General features: G+C 49.3%; 1 protein-coding gene across 2 annotated transcripts; it reads left to right on the forward strand.

The window, feature by feature from the left end:
* The first annotated feature begins 4,030 nt into the window (after positions 1 to 4,030).
* Positions 4,031 to 20,245, forward strand: TOM1 (target of myb1 membrane trafficking protein). Of its 2 annotated transcripts, XM_031057776.1 has the most exons (16): positions 4,031 to 4,125; positions 6,768 to 6,852; positions 8,595 to 8,673; positions 8,839 to 8,988; positions 9,101 to 9,235; positions 9,484 to 9,630; positions 10,560 to 10,676; positions 11,125 to 11,258; positions 11,894 to 11,927; positions 12,486 to 12,594; positions 13,597 to 13,717; positions 16,067 to 16,142; positions 16,548 to 16,610; positions 18,300 to 18,359; positions 18,700 to 18,736; positions 18,842 to 20,245. In XM_031057776.1, the coding sequence occupies exons 2-16, from the start codon at positions 6,815 to 6,817 to the stop codon at positions 18,988 to 18,990; spliced, it is 1,449 nt and encodes a 482-aa protein (XP_030913636.1). In that variant the 5' UTR covers positions 4,031 to 4,125; positions 6,768 to 6,814; the 3' UTR covers positions 18,991 to 20,245. The 2 variants fall into 2 exon arrangements, with proteins under 2 accessions (XP_030913636.1, XP_005421860.1); XM_005421803.3 differs by lacking the exon at positions 16,548 to 16,610.
* The last annotated feature ends 3,254 nt before the right edge of the window (positions 20,246 to 23,499 follow it).

The following is a 23,499-nucleotide window of genomic DNA, read 5'->3' on the forward strand; positions in this document are numbered from 1 at the left end:
GGGAACGGGGCGCGTGAGCCGCGGTGGCATGAGGGGCGGCCTCGAGACCCCGGGGCTGTGGGACGGGGTCAGTGAGGGCTGAGGGGACAGCGGGGCTGTGGGACGGGGTCAGTGAGGACTGTGGGGACAGCGGGGCTGCAGGGACAGCAGCCTCGGGCTGGGCTTGCCCAGTGGGACCAGTGTCCCCTACCCGAAGGATTCAAGCGCTGGGCAGCTGGGGGTGTTTGCCCACCCTGAGCGTCCCCGCACTGAGGTGTGGGAGAAGCAGTGCCTGGCAGGGCCATGCCCTGGCTCCTGCAGCACGAGCTCTTCATCTGGCTGTGGCTCACAGCATGGAGCACCAGCTCCAGCAATGAACACAGCACCCACCCTGTGTCCTGGCAGGCCCACAGGCACAAGGCGTCCTGCAGTCCCTGTGCTCAGGGCAGATGGGGAACATGGGAGAAGGATGTGGCCTGAGAAAGTGGAGCAGAGATGCCGCAGTTAGAGAGAAGAACACCTCAACAGCCATACTGGTGTCAGAGCAGGGATGTAGCTCTTAAAATGCTTAGAATGAATACTCTCTGTTCCCATGTTGTATTGCCTAAGAGACTTGAAATTATGCTTGAAGGCTGATGCCTATTTAAACTCTCCACTTGTAAGTTTATGCACTTGCTCATTCTTGCTGTTCACTGCTTGTCGGACCTGTGCTGTTTGCTGTGAACATCTGGTACCACATTCAGTCTTTTTGGTGTCCTTGCATGGATGAATAGAAGGCTGTGCCTAGAGTGGAAACAGAGCAAGCAGCTGCTTTAATTAATGCTTTTAGTATAATGATTTTAGAGGCTACCCTAACACTGTCCCAAAGTGTGTCAGGGGCATTGTGATGTGCCACTCTGGTGTTGGGACAGATAGGTGAGATCCATTACAGCCAGGTGGTGGAAGGATCATCAGGGAAGATTTTGCATTATCAAAGTCCTCCAGATGATCTTCAACATACCCCCAGAACATCACATGTTTCATCACATGTTCTAGGAGAAGCCATCTCCTGCCCTTTCCTGAATGAATGCTCTTTGTTCCCTCAGTGAGTGTATCAGATATGTCCTTGTGTTTGGGTAGAGGCAATCTGAAAGTTGCCTCACAGATCTTCTGGTCAGTTTAGTAACCAGATTGTAAGTGGGTTATACCTCTAGGCTTTGTTTCAATTAAATAAGGGATTCCCAAGCAACAAACCAACAGCAAAGAAGAGGAAAAAAGAAAAGATATTTCAAAAGTGTCCGAGAGGAGGTGAGAAGCAGAGGTGTGATTCTAGGGAGTTCTTACTGGGGGTTGATGGAGGTTATGGGAGTCCAAAGAAGTGGAGGAATTACAGCGTATGAGAAAGGAACTCTGGAGGGCTTGAAAGGGGTGGTGATTGAAAATGTGAATATTTTCTCCTTTTGAACATTGCCTATCAGCATCCTGGGGATGTGGATAAATGCTATCTTCCCCGCTTAATTTGGGACGCAAACATGACTTCCCCAAACTCGTTTGGTAGGTCTGTGTCAGCTGCATGTCCAACCCCTGAGCCTGATCACCAAACCTGCACAGTGCTGCTGCCCTGGGCTGACTGCAGAAAGATAATGCTGCGTCCTTGTAAATTATTTGGGCAAAGTCACGTATGCTTGATATAGCTTATAAAGTCTAAAATAGCTTTAGATGAAGGCTAAGGAAAAAAAAGTCCTCTGTGGCCACTGCAGCAATGTTCTCAAATTCCTTCATTAATGTTAATCTAGTAAGACCCATTTATTTTGCTGACTAGGAAAGCAATGCTCAGATAATCTCAGTGATCTGTCACAGAATGAGTCAGTTGCAGAGGAGTAGGTTTTCTAGTTTCTTACTCACAGTTCTGAGATTTAGTCACAAAAGTTGCCTCTCCTGTTTTTGCACTGTGATGTCTCTTCCCAGGAGGAATACAGACTCACTTGTTTCTGTTGTGTGGTGAGTTTTTTTAAACACCAGTGGGAAAATTTCCAAAGAGTCCTAAAGTATCATAGTTCAGATTCCCCTCTGGAAAGGGAAATCCACTATGCCTCCATCTAGGAGCTAAGGGAAGCTTTTTTTCCATTTTCAAAATGGAAAATCTAATTCTAAGGAGGTGAGTTGTCTTTAAGTGAGAGAATGGAGAAGAAACCACCAAGTGAGCTCTCTCCTTACCCTGGAAGTCTAAAATAACTAGTAATTATAGCAATACCAAAAGGGACACAGGCAGGTTATTTCAGTGAGTGAGGGCAGGCAAGGGATAGAAGTAACGGTGTAGCACAGAGATGACACAGATATTTTTTATGGATGGGGGTTATTTTAAGCATGAGGACCAGGGAAAGTCGAGACTGTAAAGAGGGAGCAAGTAAGTAAGGCTCCTGGGTGAGGAAGAGAGGCAGATGCAAAACAATATACCAGAAAATCACCACAACCTTTTGGATCCCACCTTGCAGGTGTTGCTGCACCCCTCTGTGGGCTCTGTGGGTCCCTGCAAGGTTGTGCTTCTCAAAAAGGCATTGCCTTGTCTTCTGTTCCTCCTCTGTCTGGAGGAAAAGGGGAAAACACAGCAGTTGAAGAGTCACTTGATCCCTGAGAATTTGAGCTGATTCACGGGAAAGGAGCAGGAGTTCAGAGACACACATACCCACACCACTGTGTCAGCGCAGTCTGTGTCCACCACTGTCCTTGAATTAGGTTTGGAGCCATATCTCTGGTCTCTCTAGAATGCACACTGTGCTCTCAGGCTTTGGGGGAAGAATACAGCTAAATGGTGAAGTCCTGACAGAGCTGGTGCTGAAGTTCTCTCAAGGGAAGTAAAAGCATGAGGCTTGTACAGGATGCTGATTTGGGCCTGTGAGTTTGTGAACTGAAATGAAGTTGGAAGAAGGGACATCTTGCATTGTTTGCTGCTGAGCCTAAGCTGTGTCATGCATTGAACTGCTGGTGTCCTCAAACGCCTGCTGAAATGGGTGAGAAGGTGCTTGATGCTTTGCTGAGGAGCTTAGAGCCAGCAAGAAGCACTGCAGGGAACACTGTTTGAAGGCTTCACTTGGAGGAGGGACAGAGCATATCACAGGCAAAGGATTTCTGAGCAGCATCTGGCTGGTTATGAGTGCTTCAGGTCTGGGGTGGGGAGCAAAGGGAACAGGAGCCTGCACAATACCTTCTGTCCCTGGCTCCTGTACTTCCCCACACTTCTGCAGTGCCAGTGTGCTGCTGCAGGGACAGCTGAGTGGAATCCCCAGCTGCACAGTGTGCTCTCCCCTGCCACCAGGGCAGACACAATAACCTTGAAAAGAAGCAAACTTGTGAGAGGTACTCGTAGCACAAAGCAGTGTACAGCTCCTTTGTGCCAGTTATGCCAATGTTTGGAGTTCTTCATTATCTGCTGGTTCCAAATAACTTTTATCACCTAGCTGCAGTCAGCAGGAGCACATCCAGTGCCATGCAGGAAAAGAGCCCATTCTCTGGTTCAACCCGTACCACTGTCCTGCGTGGTTCTGGGTCCATCTGAGCAATTTGTGAGGCAGCAGACTGGAATCAGACAAACCCCAATGCTGTCACACCCGGGGAGCCGGACTGGCTGCCAAAACAATGTGGCTTTGGAGCAGCCCCATGAAGGGCCTCCTGTACATTCAGCAGCCAGTGGTTTGGGGCTTGGAGGGGGAATGGCATTCGCAGGCTCACGATAACCTCTGCCAGGGGAATTCTCTGCTGCAGGTCAGGCTCAGCTGGTAACACACACAAGTAGATGCTGCCTGATGACCACCAGGCAGAGTGCTGGGCATGTGGCAGTGCCCTGCCTCCTGTGCTTGCTCTTTTTAGGGACTTGTTGCTGTCCCCAGCCATCCCAGGCTCAGATTTCGTGTGGAGCAGACAGCTCATGTGCTAATTACAGCTCATGAAATGGGGCCAGCCACCCTGATCCTTCATGTGACTAATTAAACTTTGTTTCCTTCCCTTCTGCAGGCTTTACAGAAGGGCAAAGTTCAGGATTTTGGAGAAAACTCCATATCTTACTAGGTTTGGACAGCCCCTTACAGCTTGAAGAGTGCAAGGAGGATTAGAAGGGCATTAGCTCCAGCTTTCCCAACGCCACCTAGGCCAGGCCTTAATTTGTACTAGGTAAATTCAAGCCTTTTGTCCTTGGAATTGCCTCAGGGTCACATTCCTGTTTTCCATATGCTCTAATACTGCTCTTCCAGCTTTGCATTTTGTGACCCTGTGTTGTGTTTATGGCAGGTTTGCTGCTTTCCTGCAGCTCTCCCTTGATGAGTGTATAAACTGGGGTGATGGTAGCAGGATGGCCATGATATTGTGGGGTAACAGGGGCAGGGTGTGTCACTTCTGAGGAAGCCCAGTTTTCCCCTAAATGGCCAGGCAGGTGAAGGAGCACACATGGTTTATTTACATTCCTTTCGGAAAAGCAAACCTGCTGCTTGACCTTGGCAGGATTGGTGCATTTGAAGGGAAAGGGTGGTGGGGAGCAGGTCACAGCGTGCCACCAAACATTGGCAAGTGACGAAAGGGTGTTGGCAGATTAAATTCATGTTTGTGTACAATGCGAAAGAAGGTTGGGGAGATTTGAACAGCAAGGATTGGTTAAATGCAGGTTTTATTTTGTCCTTTGTTTTTTCTGTAGCTCAGAGCTTCCAAGCAGGCTCAGCCCTGTTCCCAAGTTGTGGGTTTTTCCTTCCATGTGCAGTGAGAAGAGTGGATGTAGACTTCACTTCCAGCAGAGCAACCCCTGTGTAGTGGATTTCTGTGATTTATTGCCAGTGGCAGCGAACAGTGCAGGGAAACTTCTGGCTTGTTCAAACCATGATGTGTCATGACCAGGGGATCCCAGAGGAGAGTGCAAGTGAGGGGGGCTTGGTGACCACATGAGCCAAACACATCAGACTGACCTGAGCTGCAGCCTGCCTGCCAGCACGGCTGGTGTCCCAGGGCAGGAGGAAACCTGGAGCTCTGTGCTGTGTCCTGATCCCAAAGGAGCCCCAATGGAAAATATTTTCCCTCATGTGTTACGAAAGTTTCCCCCATTGGCTGCTACATGCCCTGGTGCACCAGACATGCCTATTGCCCTGGATGTATTCTCCACCAGATCACCCAGTGCAATTCTTCCTCCTGTGCCTCACTGAGGAAGCTTGGATCTGCCAGAGATCAGGATCCCTATGTAAAGTTAATACTCAAAGTGACAAAAGTTTACCTGAATCAAGGAGCCTTAAGGTTATTCCAGTAATAGCCAGAGCTTTAGAAAGGTGGAAGAGCATCAAGAACAGTCTGCCACTCTCCTTCCCTGTCTGCCCTCTTCCATCTGGCTGTGGCCACAATGTCATCAGCATAATTACTGTGTAATCAATGCATTCTGTAGCCAACAGAAAAGGTGGTGGCTGGATTGTGATAAGATGCAGATAGCTTCCCACTGTGGTGTGCAATCTGTGGGAGGGACACGTGTATAAGAGGCTGCATTGCACAGTGCTGTGAATAGCTCTGTGCCTGACCCTAAACAAGACATGATGGATGTGCTTACCCAGGCAGGAGTTAAAAAATCTTCTTCCTGTGTTATGGCCTTATCTCATTACTGTGTGAATGGGCATTTAATTTCATTCCTACACAGGGATCATTAGCTGCTGGGTCAAAGGCAGAAAAAGGCAGCTCTGCAGAGGAAAGACCTCTCTAAAGGGGTAGAGGATTCACAGCAGCGAGGGAGAGCCACAGATTTTGCAGGGACAGCAGTTTTGAAAATGCAGGCATTTCTGTAAGTACCTTTCTGGGACTGAGCTCTCCTGAAGAGCACCTGGTAAGTGCTGAACAGGTCTGGCCAGTTTTAATTCTCTTGCCCCCGTGCTAAGTCAAGTGTTTTGTAGGATGAGAGAGCTGGAAAGGATGGTTTTTGTCCTCTGCTTGCCATTTGCTGTGTCTGTGTTTCCCTGTGGTCTTGGGAGTGCCTGGGTCCTTCTGGCCCCGCTGGCCGTTCTCTACTGGTGGTGTCCCTGAAGGCATCAGTCAAAGGCATGGCTAGGACTGAGACATGGATGATTACAGGGTGGAGGCACTGGTGCTCCCAGTAATAGCTGCTCATTTCCCAAATCTCTGCCTTGAATAAATAACATCAAGGCTGACTGAGGAATTCCTAATTAAAGGGAACACAATCAAAGCTGGAACAATATTGCTTCGACTTCAGCCTGCAGTTTGCTTCTGCCTACACTCCCTAGAGGCCAGAAGTTCAGGGGAAAGGTGTAAATATTAAATGAGAGAAACCCTGCTTTGGTTTTCTATGTTTGCTTGTTTGTTTCTATACAGCTGGTGTACAAAAAAAAAGGGGACTGATTCTTTTGTCTCCTTATGTGGTACAAACCAAGAATTGGAGCTATTGGCATTAGATCTGTATCAGGGTGAGCGGGCTGAACTCAACAGTTTCTGGCCTTGCAGTAACAAAGCAAATAAGCCCCCTTTTCCTTAGCTGTGGAGCTGAAGTTATGCTGAGCCCCTTCTCTTCATGTGCAGGACACCAGAGGTCACACAGAATGTGTTTGTGTGTCAGTAGCATTGGTGGCATGGGCAAAGCTGGGCACCCACCATCCCAGCAGTGTGCTCTGCCATGCTGACACCTAGTGGGGAGCACTTGGTGACCCAGAATTTGCATATGAATTTGCCTCCTTACGTGTTGTAGTGGCAGCCAGGGAGAAGCAGGCTGGGGTCTGGGGTCTTGTGAGAGCTTAAGAGTGCCGGGGCTGCTCTTCACCTTGGTTTCTGTTTTCCAGAGAGAGCTACCGATGGGTCCCTGCGGAGTGAGGACTGGGCTCTCAACATGGAGATCTGTGACATCATTAACGAGACTGAAGAAGGGTAAGGGAGCTGGCAAGGGCCCATATCCAGTGGCAGATCGCTGAATTCCCTGTAACACCACATCCCTGGGCTGTAGGAGTAGTAGCATGCACTGCTGGAGGTAATAAGCTAGGCTTCCCTGCAATCCCTGAGACAAGACTCTGCTAGGAGACCTAGAGACGTAGCAAAGCTGTCAGAGCATTTATTAGATGCTTCTCTATAATCTTGGTGAGTGCCAGGAGCCATTCAAACAGGCCTTCAGGGTCCCCAGACAGCCCTCTGTTCAAGCCCGGCTGCCTCCCATCTCCAGAAGGCATATTTGCATTTCTTCCACTATGATTTATTCCCCCTTCATACCCTTCTCTTTCTCTCCTCTGGGAATGTAAAAATCTAAAGGCTGGTGACTGAGAGAAGAGGGGAAAATCTCGGGCTGCTATTCAGTCTTCTTACTGTGCCAGTCTTTCTTGGGTTTCTTCTCAGGTATTTTCATGTACAGTCACTCAAAAACACACAAAGTGGGTGGGGGAGCTCTTGTCTCCCTCTCCCTACAGGGAGATGTTAATCAATCTGCCAGACTTGTTAACTCAGGAGCTGGGGATTTGCCAGTGAATTCAAGGGAGAATGCTCTTTCTCACAGTGGAGATGTCAAGAGCAGCATGTAAAAGGAAGGTGCTACATGGAATAAAACATGATGGTTTCACTCCTGCTGTCCTACCCCACAGTGATGTTGACAGAGGATTAGCAAGCCCAGTTTTCAGCTTCACATGTATGGAAACAAAGTCAAACACCTCTACTTATAGATCTGTCACCACTCCTTTTCCACTATCCCCACAGTGCAAATACACCCGTCTCTGTCCACAGTTTTCAGGCCTGAGCTGTGGCCGCTTTCAGGTCTGGGCACCTGATAACACAGCTGGACAGGCTCTCCCATTGTCCTGCTAATGCCCATCCATTGACACCAGGCTGCCCCACAGGCCAATACACTTCTCCCCTCCTCACCGAGTCAGTGTCTCCACCCCACTTTTCTCCTCCAGCACCGCTGCTCTTCCAGCTCAGCTTCTCTTCCTGTGCTCTGAATCTGGTTCATTTGTGCCCTCTTAAGACCACAGTGGACTGAGACCATGGTGTTTCTCCCCTCTGAGAATGGTTTATGAGGGCCTGCTATGCTGTTGCTCTCTTACCCACCTGCCCCATACAAGCAAGATTTTGCCAGTGTGTCTCCTCTGCAGCTTTTGAGCCTCATTCTCTCCGGGGAAATGTTAAACATCTCCTTTTTGAGTAACACAGGAATTGCTGTAGATTGGTCTCTCCTTCCTGTTTGTAACCCATGCCAAGCTTTTCTGTGATCTTCTCCTCTTCAGTCTCTCTGCCATGGGATTTTGCTCTATCCCTCAAGAGTGTGTTTCTAGCATTGTTTTTACTCTGTTGTGCTCTGAACACCTTGAGCTGTTGCAGACATCAGCACGGAGGCCTCTAATTTCAGTAATAGCACTCAGGGACATGGCTTAATGGTGGACTTTGCAGTGTTAGGTTTATGGTTGGACTTGATGACCCTAAAAGGTCTTTTCCAACCTAAATGATCAGCCAACCTCACTCCTCTTGCAGAACCACAAGCAAAAGCTGCTTTACCAATCACTGCTTCAAGCCATCCTGAAAACATGGTGAAGAGGGACACCCACTGAGTATGAGGCATCCAGAACCTGTGGCTGTTTTGCTTTGCCTCAACCTTCTGATGATCTTTCTTCATCTCATTTCTCCTTCAGGCCCAAAGATGCATTCCGAGCCATTAAGAAGAGAATTGTAGGGAATAAGAACTTCCATGAAGTTATGCTGGCTTTGACGGTGAGCGGTCAAGGCTCTTTCTCTGCTCTGTGATACCCTGCTGTAAAGCTGAGTGCTGAACACAAGTTTTAGCACACATGCTGAACAGACTCATGTCCCTAAAGCCAATAAGGCTAATACATGAGGACAGAGAAGGCTACAGCTAATGGTTTATTGCCTTTGAAGGTCCTGGAGACCTGCGTTAAGAACTGCGGCCATCGTTTCCACGTCCTTGTGTCCAGCCAGGACTTTGTAGAAGGTGTCCTGGTGAGAACAATCCTGCCAAAGAACAATCCACCTGCTATAGTGCATGACAAGGTGCTGACCCTCATCCAGGTGAGCCAAGAAATGTGAGCATCTGCACCAGTGCAGACAGTGTGTGTCTTTAAGTGTTTATACAGAAGGCTGTTGTATGTGCCAATGGGCTGTCCTGTATCTTTCTCCCCAGTCCTGGGCGGACGCCTTCCGCAGCTCTCCAGACTTGACTGGTGTTGTTGCTGTCTATGAAGACCTGAGACGGAAGGGTTTGGAGTTCCCCATGACTGATCTGGACATGCTGTCACCTATCCACACACCACAGAGGGTATGGGAGCATTGCTGAAGAGAAGAATGTTGGGCAGCTGCTGTTCTGGAGCAATGAGGGGATTTCAGGAACTCTGTCTTAAATTTAGGGGGTTTTTGGGTGGTGAGATGTGAGAAGCTCCAGGACAGCCAAGAGCTGTTGGGACCAGGTGGGGAGCTGCCATCAATATTTCTCCTCTAGTTGCACTGTCCTGTCAAGTATGTGTGTCTAACATTTCCTTCACTCTGTCACTTTCCCCATCTTTGTAGACTGTGTATAGCTCCAACTCTCAGTCTGGACAGACCTCACCTGCAGTCAACTCCCCTCAGCAGATGGAGTCCATCCTCCACCCTGTCACCCTGCCCCCTGGGAGAGGCACATCCAGCGACGCGCCCATCACACCCACACCAGAGCAGGTGAGTTGGACACAAGTCCCAGGATGTTGCTGACTCTTCCTGTGTTTGAAGCTATTTCACAGACACTGTTCTGGGACTGCAGTACTGGTCCTGCCCCAGCCTGTGTCTTCAAGGAGCTGTTCCTCTAAAGCACAGTCCTTGGAGAGCTCCCCAGAGCTCCACTGTGGTCACAGTGATGAACTGGGATACTGCAACCATGGAGTGCTTACATTTCCCTAAGACAGGGCTGCTTGCAGGTAGAGGGAAGTGGAGTACGATGCCTCCTTATCATCTTTGTTTATCTTGCCTCACTGCTTACTTTATATGAATCAACCTTATCTGGCAATGTGGCTTCCAAAGGCTTAGGCTTCCTCACTTGTTTCCCCATCCTCTTTTCTCCTTCCTCACCCTGACTTCATACCACACCATGTTCAGCACCAAACCCCTAGCTGTCAGTATTTTGTGTTCCCTTGCAGAACAGAGGGTAGAAACAGTTCTAAAGAGGCTCAGCAGTGGCTTGTAAACCAGAGGACTAAAGCTTCAACTGCGCACTTAGCTGAGGCTCTCCTGTTGAATAGGAATTAATTTTTCCCCCTCTCTTACACCACTTTGGAAATTAAACCATTTAAATGGCTACCACATGGGAGCTGTTAGCTGAGGAGAGATTTGAATCATACCAGCAGCCTGTGCTGGCTATTAAAAATCAAGGCTAGACTGGCAGCTGAGATTCCAGGTGAGGGCCTGGCATCTGCTACCAGCAAATGAATTTGATGGTAAGTCATGGAAGGGTTTCCTGCTGGGAGCTCCTGACAGCTAGAGTGGTGACAAATGAACTCCCCGGTGGCTGTGAACAGGCATGCACACATGGTGCCATTCCCTGCCTTCAGAGCTACCTCAGCCATGTCCCCAGCCTGCCCTGGCAGAGCTGTCACTTCACTTTGCCTTTGCAGATCGGGAAGCTGCGCAGTGAGCTGGAAGTGGTGAATGGGAACACAAAGGTGATGTCGGAGATGTTGACGGAGCTGGTGCCATCCCAGGCTGAGCCTTCTGACCTGGAACTGCTGCAAGTGAGGAACACTGGGCAGGGCGGAGGGCTGGCACATGCAGCACAATTTAGCAATTACTTGGTGGACTGAGGCCCAATGCATGCCAGGTGTGGGGAATGACTGAACAGTTTAGTGTGGGGCTTATCAGGGAGTGAAGGGATAAGGAAGACACAAGGATGGTAGAGTTTCAGTGGTGGATCACATTGCCAAGGCTGGAATTATTTCACAAGGGAGCTTGTAGTCCCCTAGGGCCTTTCTTTCTGGGTGATGTGTAATACAAAAAGCATACACTTATTCCATGTAAAGCTTAGACTCAATTTACCTCTCACACCAATATTTGTTGCCCATCAACAGTTCCTGATAGATCCCAGTAGCCTCTGGAATCTGTGTTCCAGTCAGAATACCAAATTTGTGAGTGCTCGGCCGTAGTGTGACCTTTGTGAGTGGTGACTTGCCCTGCTTTGAACAGGAGCTGAATCGGACATGCAGAGCCATGCAGCAGCGAGTCCTGGAGCTGATTCCCCGTGTCCTCCATGAGCAACTCACTGAGGAGCTGCTCCTCATCAATGACAACCTCAATAACGTGTTTCTGCGCCATGAAAGGTACCTCTCTGCTCCCCTCTCTTCCCTGCTCTCCCACAAGACTTTACTGCCCATGAAGGCTGCCTATCCCATCCTTCTGATCTGCCCAAGAGTATAATACTCGAGATGTATCAGTCTGTATCATCCATCTTTGAGAACAAAGCCAAATGCTCTCAATTTTTGCTGACTGAGTCCTGCCCCTTAAAAGCTGCTGTGTAAGTTCCTGATGGGGTATAAAGATGTCCCTGTGGCATAACCCAAAAGAAGGAGGCAACTGCATGGAAAGAGCTGGTTTTCTAGCTCTGAGACGGATGGGGACAGAAAGAAATTGCCAGATGGGATCAGCACTGCTTTTTTTTTTTTCCATTTCAACAAACACATCTTTGCTAGTTCATCCCCAGATGAACTGTAAGGAGAGCTGTTGGTTATGAGTAACTGTGGAAGATCCTAAGAAGCTTTCTCACACCACCTCTCAGGAGACATCAATTCTATGGGTCTTGCTTGGGTAACTTGAGGGGAAATTGGGCCCTGAGCCATAGTTCCCCTTTCCTAGTGGGTAGGAAAGGGCAGACTGTGCCAAGTCTTATAAAAAATCTCTTGGGCTATGGGTGAATGAGCCCACACTACTGAAATGCATCCTGTCACCTTTCTTGCAGGTTCGAGCGACTTCGGACAGGACAGCCTGTTAAGGTAACTCAGAGCAACTGCCCCTCTCTGCAGCTTGGTTTGCATCCTGCAGGTCCAGCAGTGCCCTGCTTGTGGGGGACTTGGAGGGAGGTTCAGTCTGCCCCACTTAGAAATGGTGGGCTTTGCTTTCCCAGCCAAGCTGGGAGCTTTCCCAACCAAGCAGAGCACCTGGTACATGGGACACTCCATTTCCCACTGCAAACCTCTCCTGCCCTGCCCAAAGAGCTAGAGCAAAGCGGCAGCAGTTATAGTTATTGAATAATGAGATTCCAATTCCCATATGGGCCTACTCTGAGCACTACCCTGTCCTCTGAACCAGCATTCACCCTACTTACTGACATCCAGCAGAGCTGGGAGGCTGGCTACCCAGGCATATGCTGCCCTGGGACACTATTCCTAGCCAGTTCTCTGATCACTGTCCCTCTTCTCCCTCTTCACAGCTGATATCTTTCAATAGGTGCAGAAAGGTTTTCCTCTCCACTATCAATGAGCTAGGATTGTAGGGTCAGGGTATGCAAGCTTCAGAAACTCTCCACCATCTTCTTTTTTCTTCTTCCAAAGGCACCAAATGAGGCAGAGAACAGCTTGATTGACCTGGGACCCAATACTCCTTCAGCACTGAAACAGCCTGAAGTCACCAGCAACCTTTCCTCTCAGCTGGCTGGAATGAGTGTGTTGCTATGCGGTTTTCCCCTCAGTCTTTCTCCTGTGCTGCTTTGAAAATCCTTTCCCGCCCTTGAATCATCTCCCAAAATTATTTAGTCAGATTCCTAGCGTAACCTAGAGAAATGCCATGTGTTTTCAACTAACAAACTCATGAAGAAACTTGTATATGCCCCAAGGCACTCAAGCATATGTCTTGGCATCCTCACCTCACATATTGCAGGAGGTGGCCATGACTTAAGAAGGGTCTCAGCATTAGTCTGTGGCTAAGGACCTGGCCTTCCAGCAGGATTGGGGATAAAATTGCTCCTTCTGCAATGCCTGGCAGCATTGCCTACTTGCCTCTCTTGCTGTGTGGTGTCAGGTTCACCACTGAGGTCTGGGAGAAGCAGAGCAGCTGAAGCTATGCTGCAAAGGCAGCCATGAGCATCTTGGGCCCAGGACCCAGGATTTGACAGGTTGTTTACTCAAAAAACCTGAGGGGTCCTGGGAGTTCTTCAAGACATACCAACAACCTACGTAGCACTGCCTGGATGCAGTTGCAGAAAATCGGCACCAGACTGTTTTTACAGACAAGCCAGCTGAGATATTTTTCAAGTCAAGTGTTTTTCAGATGATGCCTGAGTCATGAAAATCCACTCATCTGTCTCAGAGGTGCTTGCCCAGAAGCACAGGTTATTTTCTTCCAGAGGTTATGGAGCAATTCCCTCCAGAGTTGTCTAAGATGGTCAGGAACATCTAGCCTTCAGCATCAGTAAATTGATGCTGCTGCTTCTGTCTGAAACTGAGTCAAAAATATCTACTGAGTGGGCAAAGAAATAGCTTCTGTTACTTCACCCCCGACTGCACACATGCATAGACTGTGCTGCAGCTGGGGAGCAGGATGGAGGAGTGGGGCTAGAGTAGTTTAGCCTGTTCTGATGACAGTTTTCCATCCAGCACTCTCCATGCCCACAGTCCTCCGTTTACTGTTCTATGCTGCCTGCTCACCCTGCTCTCTCTCCCACAGACCTGGGCTCAAGCAGTGTGAGTGCAGGGCTGCACTCCCTCGACACTTCTGGCAAGCTGGAGGAAGACTTTGACATGTTTGCCCTGACCCGTGGCAGCTCGCTGGCTGAGCAGCGCAAAGGGTGAGTGGAGCAGCTCACTCTGTCCTTTCTGCCTTCTTGCAAAGGACGAGGGCTCAGGGAAAATGGGGCTACACCCTGACCAGCAGCAGTTCCTGGGAGACAGCAGGATGAAACAGAAATGCAGTCTTCACACACACAGTGTTTGTAGCATGAGCTCTGTGCTCCCAGTCCTTTTTCCTGCTTCCATCATCTCCCCTTCATGGTGGGCTCTGGGTATGGCGAGAAGGAATTGGTCTCCCACATGTTCTGGGAGATTCAGTGTCTGGGAATGAAGGTGTGAAGTGGGACTGGCTCAGTTTTCTTGTTTGCCTCTGAACTCATGTGTCCTGACTGGGGTGATGTTGAATTTGGGAACTGCTGAGTACTGATTCAGCCTAACAGACAGAGTATTGAGCTGGAGTGCAGGAAGAGCGCAGTCAGTTGTGGCTTGCAAAAGGGCACTGTTCTGTGCCTGAGCTTCCCTGTTGGCAAGTGGGACCGATGTTTCTTCTTCCATGGTGCGTTTGAGATTCCTGGTGTAAAGCACTAAGAGCTGGGTTTCCATAGTGCTGGCTGAACTAAAGAGGCCTTCTCTACTGCAGAGTAGATTCCTGAATCCTTGTTCTGGAGGAGCTGACAAGAGGTGTGCTGATCAGATTCCCTGGGTTTATAGACTGTGGCTGATCTCACGCTGCTTTGGCTGGCAGAGCCATTAACTGCTCTCCATAGAGTACCAACAGTAGAGCCCATGGGCCCATCACTGCCTCCAGCCCTCCAAGACCAGTGCTCCTGCACTCCTGCAGCCACTAGAGTGCCTTGTTCTGCAGCTGGCCAGTAGCAAGTTAAGGTCTCTTACACGTGTCAAGTTCAGGTCTCCTACTGATGTCTCCTTCCATTCCTTTGCCTCACACTGCTTCTGGTAAATGTGGTGGGGAAACCCATGGCCTACACATAACTTCGTGTGTTTTGTCCCTGGGTTTCCCCACCGCTTTTACTGTGGGTTGTGCTGCCTGAGGACAGAGGCAGTCCAGCACAAAAACAGTTGTATCAACAGCACCCAGTCTGGGGCTGAAACCAGAGCCACTGGTATGTGCTCAGTGCTGGCATTCTGGACAGAGGTGGAATTGTATCGTCTCTGCTGTAGCACAGTCCTTAACAGGCTGAGGCTTATGATCTCTGCACAAGTAACAAGACATCTTCTATTTATTCCTGCCTGCACTTGCACTCCTGCCAGGTAACCTCTAGTGGCTCAGGCTTCACATTTCACTGCAAGCCTCTGCTCTCAGTGTCTCTCTCCACTTGAACAGACCCATTGCTCTACAGTTCCTGAACAGGACGTGCTAGCAGAGCCTCTGGGGTTTGTTTTTGACCCCCCCCATGCTTCATGTGTGTCTCAGTGAGGCAGTGCTTAAGGCACTTCAAGCCTTTCCTGCCATTTTTCCTCATCAGTGGCATGATAGCAGCACTGTACTTCATCCTGGATGCCATTGTCCACAGCGGCCCCTTCACTGATGAGCACTTCTTTGAGAAGTTTGAGCAGCGGTGGCCCAAGCCCCTGGCCCCCAACAAAAACAGCTCCACTTGATGGTCTGCTGGATCTGTGGGATTGGGCCTGGGAGCAGCTGAAGAAGAAACTTGTGGAGAGTTTCTGTGAAAGGCTTCATTTTCCTAGCATGGAGAGTTTTCCCCGCTCAGCATGGATCAAACGGTGACGTGTGGCATTGTCATGTGCAGTAGCAGCCTAGAGGGGATATAGGATTGGGATGAGGGAAATTATGGGTGAGACATGTCTGTGTGTGGAAAGAGATTGCTGTGATGATGCATTTGGAGACTTGGAAGCAACACTAGGCTCTTCTGATCATCCAGTCTCATCTATGGCCAGCATAGCCAGTGAACCTCTGCCACCATCACTTCTCACGTGGTATTAGTTAAAGAGCTGGTTTTGAGCTGTTTGTGTCTGTGAAGATAGGTGAGTATGTAGGAGAGGGCCTGTTGCTCAAATCCTTCCTGAAATATCTGTAATATTCTGGTCAGTCTGTGTTAGTTTTTTCTCTTTATAGTCCACCCCAAAGAAGGTAAGTGTTGTGGTTAATACACCTAGCTCTGTAAGTCTGTGTCTTGGTTTTCATATAAGTCCTTGTCATCCTTCTGTCACTGTGCCAGGGCTGTCCTGTTGTATCCCACAATGTTCCAGTGAGTAGATTAGTCTGTTTTGTGGTGGGCTACACCCATAACAAGGGCTTTGCACACCTTTCTAGAAGCTCTTGGTAGCAGAATGACAAGGCATGAAAAGTTGTGCAGTCATTTAGGAGTTCCTGCTCTTCACCCTCAGGCATCTCATCAGCCTGTTGTCTCCCTCTCTGCTTCCAGGGTAAAGTACGAAGACCCCCAAGCCACCAAAGGCCTTGCTGGTGCCCTGGATGCCCGGCAGCAGAACACAGGAGCGGTAAGTGGCCACAGCTTTTACTGCATCACCAGGAATGGGAGTAACCTCCTGGCTCACCAAGGAAGTAAGGGTGCTGTCTGTTGGGAAAAAGTCAAGTGATGATAACTCCCAGTCTCCACCAACCTGCATTTCCTAGCTGGGCTGCATACCTCATTCTTTAAAGCCCTGAGGTGAGGAACTGTGAAAAGTCTGGGGTTGCCTCAGGCAGTTGAAGGATGTCCCTCCCCGGGGAAACTTCCACCTGGAAATGTATGTTTTATTCCTCTTCAGCAAATTTCCAAGTCCAGTCACCTTCTCTCTGCAATCAGAGAAGTAGGCCACCAGTATTAGTATATTCTTTCCCCCACCTTAACCCCGCTGCCTCCCCTCTCCCTCACACTGCAATGCAGACTCTCTGTCATCCAGGGGGAGTCTGGTGCCTCTAGTGATGGAGCCCAGCTGACAAAGTGGATGATGCGTCAAGGAATGGTGAGATCTGAGGTGGTGGAGGGCCAGCAGGGAGGGAGGAGGCTGGGGCTGCTGAAACAGAAGCATCACTGGCACAGCACATGAGGATGCACAGCAGACATCAGCAGATACTGCTAACTGGAATGGAGCAACCCTGGGCTGGGCCAGTAGTGGAGACTAGGCTTGGGAAGGAAGTAGGCAGTGTGCCAGTCCTTCCTCAAGTAAATATATGTGTAGGAAAAAATCCTAGGAGCTCTGAGGCCAAGAGAACATGTGCCACTCTGAGCTAGAGGATGGCCTGTTTTGGGGCGGGTGTCTGAGGCAGAGGCAATAGCTGGTGGCATCATGTGGGTGGCTGCTGCCATTCATTCTCCTTGCAGTCTCCTCCTTAACACAAGGTGCCTTGTTTGAAGGAAAACACATTCTGACTTTAACCCTGTTGAAGGCCTCCTCCTGTAACTAATGATTGAGCTTTCAGGCATTTGAATTTGGTCTTTTGGCAGCAGGAATTCCTGCAATTACATTCTCTCAAGCACACAGAGGCTTTGACAGCTCCTGGTCTGAAGCTTGTTAGCCTGTCTTCTGGTAATGGGCACAGCCCAGGCTGATGTCTGCTCTAGGAAGTTTCCCCACATGCTGTACAGTTGGCTTGAATGCACTTCTACCCCAAAAAGATCCTCTCTGGGCAGGCAAAGCCAGTTTGCCTCGAAACTTCCCTAATCTCAAACATCCTCTTCCGTTCCCATCCATCTGCCAGCTGTGATAACTATCTGTGCTTGCTCCCTGGTTTGAGGAAATCTGTCTTTGGTATGAAAGTGTTGCTCTTTTTCTTGGTCTTGGTGTTTCCTGAGGGCAAGGGAGCTATATATATTAGAAAACTAATAAATAAGTTCCCACAAATACTCTCTCATTCTTCTGCTTGGGGAGCCTCTAGCAAGGATTGCTTCTTGCTCAGCTTTGTTCAGGAGCTCGTGACTGGAGAAAAGGATCTGGAGTTTTGAATCACACTTTGTTTCTTTCAAGGTTACCTCTGCTACCTCAGCAAAGGAATATGTCTCTTTGCTGTTTAAATTGACCAGGGCTATGAATTCTTCTGAGCTATCCTCATCCCTACTGGAAGTAAAATTTAATTGTAGATTACTTCCTCTTTGATGAGTCCGTTTCAGTAGTTTGGTGTGATATCAAATCCTGCTGTGCTCCATGATCATACCAGGGAATCAGTTCTTGGCAGGTGTCTTTCCCCCTTTGTGTGCTGTCAGACCTGGCACCTCCAATATCTTCAGCAGTGCAGACTTTGACATCAGACTGTCACTGGTTTGTAGAGGGAGAAGGTGTAGAGAAATGCATGTCTCTTGTTCTCTGGCTGCCTACACAAGCAGATAACTTCCACCTACTGGGTCCTCACCAAAAAGCAAAGTCTGGTCCAGTCCTAATATCCCAAAGCCAACCACCAAACCACAGATGCTTTTAATGGCATGTATCCTGGAAACTGCATGTCTGGGCATGGATGGGACAGAGGAAGCAGGTAAGCAATGGCACTGATAGCTGGGAGAGCTTTGCAGTGGCACCAGCTGGATTTGGATGGGCCTGAGCTGACTGCACAGTGGAGCGAGAGGCTGAGCTTCTGAGTTGGGCTTTCTTTTTGCATAGTGGATTTACTGGAACATCCTCTATTCTCTTGGCCTCACTGCCCTTTTTTTTCTGTCCCAGGTACCAGTTCCTCAAGCCAATTTCATGGAAGACATAGAAAAGTGGCTCTCCACTGACGTGGTAAGTGAGGGGCTGCCTTCTTGGAGCCAGCAGTCCTGCTGGAGTTTCCTGTGGGGCTGCACTTCAGGCAGTGTATAACAGCACTGTCATCGCTGAATGTGTGGCACAGACTGCTGGGAGGAACCAGGGAAGGAAAAGCTAGGGACATAGGCTTTGGGATACCACAACAGTATCATCAGCCTTCTGGGAGCCATAGCTAATGAACTGAGGGCCCCTCCAACATGTCTGTACCATGGAAGTGGGGGAAACACTGTCGTGTCTCTCTGTGTGCAAAGAATCACATCTGTGAGACGCCTTTACCCATCTTCCTTCTAACCATGCCCTTCTCCTTCTCTGCTAGGGAGATTCAGAGGATCCAAAAGGTGTCACCAGTGAAGGTGAGATGTGCCAGCCAACCCTTGTCTTGAGCTCTTCCTGGCAGCACCTTGGCTTTTCCACAAACCTCCCTCTTTGCTAATGCTCTGCTCTTCTCTTGCCGTCAGAGTTTGACAAATTTCTGGAAGAGCGAGCAAAAGTTGCGGACCGCCTCCCCACTTTGTCCAGCTCCTCAGCAGGGACATCTCTCTCCCCTCCTGCTGCCAGCCATCATCAGAAGCAAGCAAAGGAAGATGACGCTATGTTTGCCTTGTGAATGCTATGGACTGGTGTGCTGTGGAGCAAGAGGCTGTGTGTGCTGTTTTGCTTGCCTCCAACCAGGGGCCAGCAGAGGAAGGACTCTGTCCCCTTCCTCCATTCTCTTCCTGTTTTACCTTTGAGTTGTTTTTATTTTTAAGCTGCTTTCAGACTTCAGATAATCTTTGTTGTGTTTAGGAATATCATACAATAGACTTGTAAAGGGGGTTTCAAAGCTGCTAGAGAATGTGGGAGTTCAGTGGGCTTTTCTTTTTATGGTACAGAGTGGGCAAAGCAGAAGAAGCTCCGGAAGAAGCTCCCCCATCCTATTCTCCAGTGAGGTAGTTAGAGATCTTGCCCAAGAAACAGGAGAGGCTGCAGTCTGCTGCTGAAATCATTCCTGCCTGCCTCTTTCCTCAGCCCTCCCAGAATGTATCTCCAGCCCTCTGCCTGCCAGTGTTAGACTGGAAAGCACGGGGATGTGAACCATTACTGGTGGCCGAAGAGGAACACTAATAATGGTAGAGGGACCCTGTTGCTCTAACCTCTCTTGCACAAGTGCTTGTGGTATGCAACACCTTCCCACTCACAACCCCTTTTCCTCCTTGCCTCCCTTTCCCCATCAGTTTATCCAGAATCCTGCCCACAGCCCAGATGTTTCCATTGCATGGCAGCCAGTCGTCCAAGCCCTTGGCAGCTCACAGGACTGCAAGCAGTACCCCAGGCTGAAGGAGCTCTCTCCCATGGGGTAGGATGTGCCTTCAGCAAACTATTTGCAGTTAATTTAATTCTCCATTATCCTACTTTTATCCCAGTGCGATCCTACCTCCCTCCCTCCCTTCCACTGATGCCTTCCATCACATTGTGCCGTGGTGTGGGGAGTCCCTCTGAGCCAGGCCAATGCTACAGACTCCCTCGGGATGGCTGTGTGTGCCAGGGTCACAGAGCTGCATCCCCCTAAAGCAGGAGGCCCTTCCATCCGCACTGTTACACCAGTGGGAACGTGCTGGTGCTGCAGAAGCTTGTTCAGCTAGTGAGCACAGAGGTGAAGTTAGACATCAGTCATCTCATGCCAGTAGAAGAGCCCTGCAGCAGCCAGGAGTTCGTCTGCACATGGGGGAAAAAACTCTTCAGAGCAAACTGCACACGCTGCCCACTTGTAAATGAAAGCCAGGGAGGAGGGTGCCAAGCTCAGGGCTCCTGCTCATGGGATTTCTTTTTGAGCGTGGGAGAGTCGACTTTTTTACTGCACATTAAAGGAGCAAAGACTTGAGCCTCCCTTGAAGGCATGGTGTGTACTGTCAGTGCTGGTGTGGGGAGGGGAGGATGCTGTGGGGAGAAGAGGGATGAAACCATGCAGCCACATTTGCTCTCCATGAAAAGGCAAGGGCACTGGTGCTGAGAGAACAGCATGGGGGCTGAGGGTGCTCCCTGCTTTTTACTACAGTCTTGTGGGGAGGTGATTACAGGCCATCTCAAAATAGCAAGAGGGTGAGCTACCTCCTCTCCTTTCCCTCTGTGTCTTGTGACCAGATCTGAATACCTACCTTGCAGCCCATAAGTCACTTATAAAGACATGCAAGAAATACATTTGCTACTAAAGGGCCCTCTGGTATCCACGGACATATCCTCAGTTGTCCCTATACCATCTCTCCAGTATCCAGCTGAGTGGGAGCTGTGGGAGGGATCCTTAAAAGGAAGCTGAGTGGATTTGAAAATGTCATCTGAAGAGAGGCAAAAGGGCTGAGCTTCCCCTGCTGGAGCACGTGCAGGAGGGGAAGCAAGAGCAGGGTCACAGGCTGGAACACAGGCTGCTTCTGTAGCTGTGGGGCCAGAAGGGCCTCCAGAACAAGCAAGGCCCAGCCCCCTGGCCAGTTCCCGGCCTCGGGCTGCCTGCCTCAGCTGGGAAGGAAGGGCTCCTGGTGCCCCGTCAGTATTTGTGCACGGTACCAGCCTGTTCACACTGGTGATGCTTTAACACTGGTTCATGCCTCCAGCTCCCTCAGAGCACTGCCTGCAAATTCCCTGAAAGGAGAAACAAAGACATCCTGAGTGAATGAATGTCCTGAGTATGGGGAGTTCAAACTCCTCCTTACTGCCTCTGGGATGCCCTGAGCCCACCTCAGGACAAAGACCCCATCTTCACCCTCACCTTGTTTTTAATTCCCCAAGCAGCCAGCACAGGAGCTGGCAAAGGCAAGAGGGAGCTGTCCCCAAGGAAGACTTGAGTGCAGCAGAAAGGGGTTGCTGCTATTTTCATCAAGGGACAAACAGATGGAAAGCATTTTTGGTGTCTGCCAAGTGAGGGCAGTTAGAATCGATGGCCAACAGGTGAAAATTCAGAGTGCTGCTTGTGACTCCTGGGGTGAGCCGGTCCCCTCTCGACTGTGCAGCCAGCCATGGTCACAGTGCTTTTCACTGAGATTTATCCAACTGTGACAAGGTAGCTCTTTTTCAAGGATGAAGGCATGGAAAGATTCCAAATTAGTACTGTCATACTTATTATAGATTACACCAGTAATACCTTGAATAATTTTGCAAGGTATCTTTTGAGAAGGAACTTGAGGGAAAAAAAAACCTGCTAGTTCTGCAAGGGATCATTTTAATTAGAGGCTGGGCACTTCGCATTGGTAAAAACTGCTTCATGATTGCGAAAAAGAAAAAAAATGACAGCACTGTAAGGAATTCTTTTAAATGCCTTTCCATTTTTAAGTTTTCTGATGTTGTTTTAGAAAGAACAGCGCTGCTCGCTCTGACCACCAGATGGCTGTGGTCCCTCGCACACCGAGCCCGGGCTTCCCGATTGCAGAGAACAGCCCCTCCCTTGGCAGTGATCTGCTTAGAAGGCTCTGCCACCTCCGGGGACAGAAACAAAACAAAGTTTTTCCGTAGTCTATTATGCTGCAGCCATCAGGCCTGTGCGGCCCCGCACAGCGACCACTCCAGAACATGGATTCATCCACACGTTGTGACTGCACGGAGGACGGGAAGGGGTGCTTGTGCTCTGCCTAGGCATCCATTAATAACAACTCTGGGAACAGGATCCTGACCTGGACTGATATTTTGCATGACCCAGAACAGCTGTTGCTCTGCCAGATGAAGAAAGACATAACTTCCTTGTACTGGGTCAGAGTTGCTTGACATCTCTAAAAACTAAATATACACTAAAAGTTAATGAGAATTTCCATGATGTTTGGGTAGCGTGATACTGGGCATGCCAGCATCACACTCATACAGGCAAAAAATTACATGTTTCTCTTTTACCAACCACTAACCTCCAAATAGTACATGAATTTTTTTTAAAGGGTGATAACAAAAATATGTCCTGATTTCCCACAGCATTGTCTCACAGAAGTGTCCCAAGCCAGTACACTGGGAAGGCTGTTCTCCATTCCACAGGACTTTCGTGTTGCTTTGCCGTGTCAAAACTTCCTCAAAGCGTATTCTGAATAACAAAATTCTCCCTCCCTTCACAAAATGAGAATAAAGCCACTTCCCCTTTCCTTTAGACTACTGTTGGTGCTGCTAAGGGTGGATGAAGACGATATAAATAAATGAGAGGAAAAGTAGGTGCTGCAGTGCTCAGGAGCAAGGGAAGAGAGATGGCCACTGACAGGATCACTCCCCATGAGCCCAAGAGTGCTGCAGCGCTGTCTCCAGTAGCCTTCCTGCAAAGCTGGACATTGGCTCTTGCCAGGCAGTCTTGGATGGGGGTGCAGGGGTTGCTACACTGTGCAAGAGAGAGGTTGGGGGCTCAGCCCTGCCAGGGAAAGTCTTGGGGGCTCTGCAGCAGGGATTTTCGCATGTGCGTGTATCCAGGCGCTTGTTTTCCTGGCCAATCTCGGCAGAAAATCATGGATCAGGCACGAAGCAAATTTGACAGCAGGATTAGGCAAGGACACGGCTTTCCTGTGGCTTTAGGGGAGTTTCTTTCACCAGCACAGAGAGGTAGGAAAATCTGTGTTAAGAAAGGTTGCTGTGAGGCACTTCACTGGTATTTTTAGCTGCTTGACCAAAAAAAAAAAAAAAACACCAAAAAAAAACCCAACAAACAAACAAACAAAAAAAAAAAAACCCAAAACCTTAAATGACAGATCAGTCTCAGTGAGAAGGAGGTGGCAATTTCTCTGAGCTCATTAGCAGTCTTAGTCCAAAAAAGAAGAAGGAAGAAAAAAAAAGGAAAATTTAAAAATTCAAGGTGTGTGGGTGTCTGCCGTCAGTGCCCCACTGCCCCTGGGCAGGGACATGTTTTGTGCTGGCATACACACCATGAACCACCAGCTCCAGCTGGGCAATCAGGGGGTGGCTCACCACACACCAGGCACCCCCAGTCTCACCACTTGCCGAGTACCTTTGGTCCCTCTCGGCCTCTGCCAGATCACACCCGGCAATCAAACATTTCAATTCAAATCCCACGTTGCCTTGTTAATGATTATTTAGCTAAAGAGCTGCCACCACCGCTCCGAGGTCCTGCTGTGCCCAGCACTGCTCAGAGGAAGGGCTGAGCCCAAAGCCCTGATTCCTCGGT

This window comes from Geospiza fortis, unplaced genomic scaffold (assembly GCF_000277835.1).
Source record: "Geospiza fortis unplaced genomic scaffold, GeoFor_1.0 scaffold173, whole genome shotgun sequence".
In the NCBI taxonomy this organism is placed as follows: domain Eukaryota; kingdom Metazoa; phylum Chordata; class Aves; order Passeriformes; family Thraupidae; genus Geospiza; species Geospiza fortis.

What these genes read in the sequence shown, in the direction of transcription:
- TOM1 (XM_031057776.1), top strand. Translation starts at nt 6,815, where the DNA reads ATGGAGATCTGTGACATCATTAACGAGACTGAAGAAGG. An exon ending in AGTGGCTCTCCACTGACGTG is followed by an intron (nt 18,360 to 18,699) that starts GTAAGTGAGGGG and finishes CTTCTCTGCTAG; the next exon opens with GGAGATTCAGAGGATCCAAA. An exon ending in AAAAGGTGTCACCAGTGAAG is followed by an intron (nt 18,737 to 18,841) that starts GTGAGATGTGCC and finishes TCTTGCCGTCAG; the next exon opens with AGTTTGACAAATTTCTGGAA.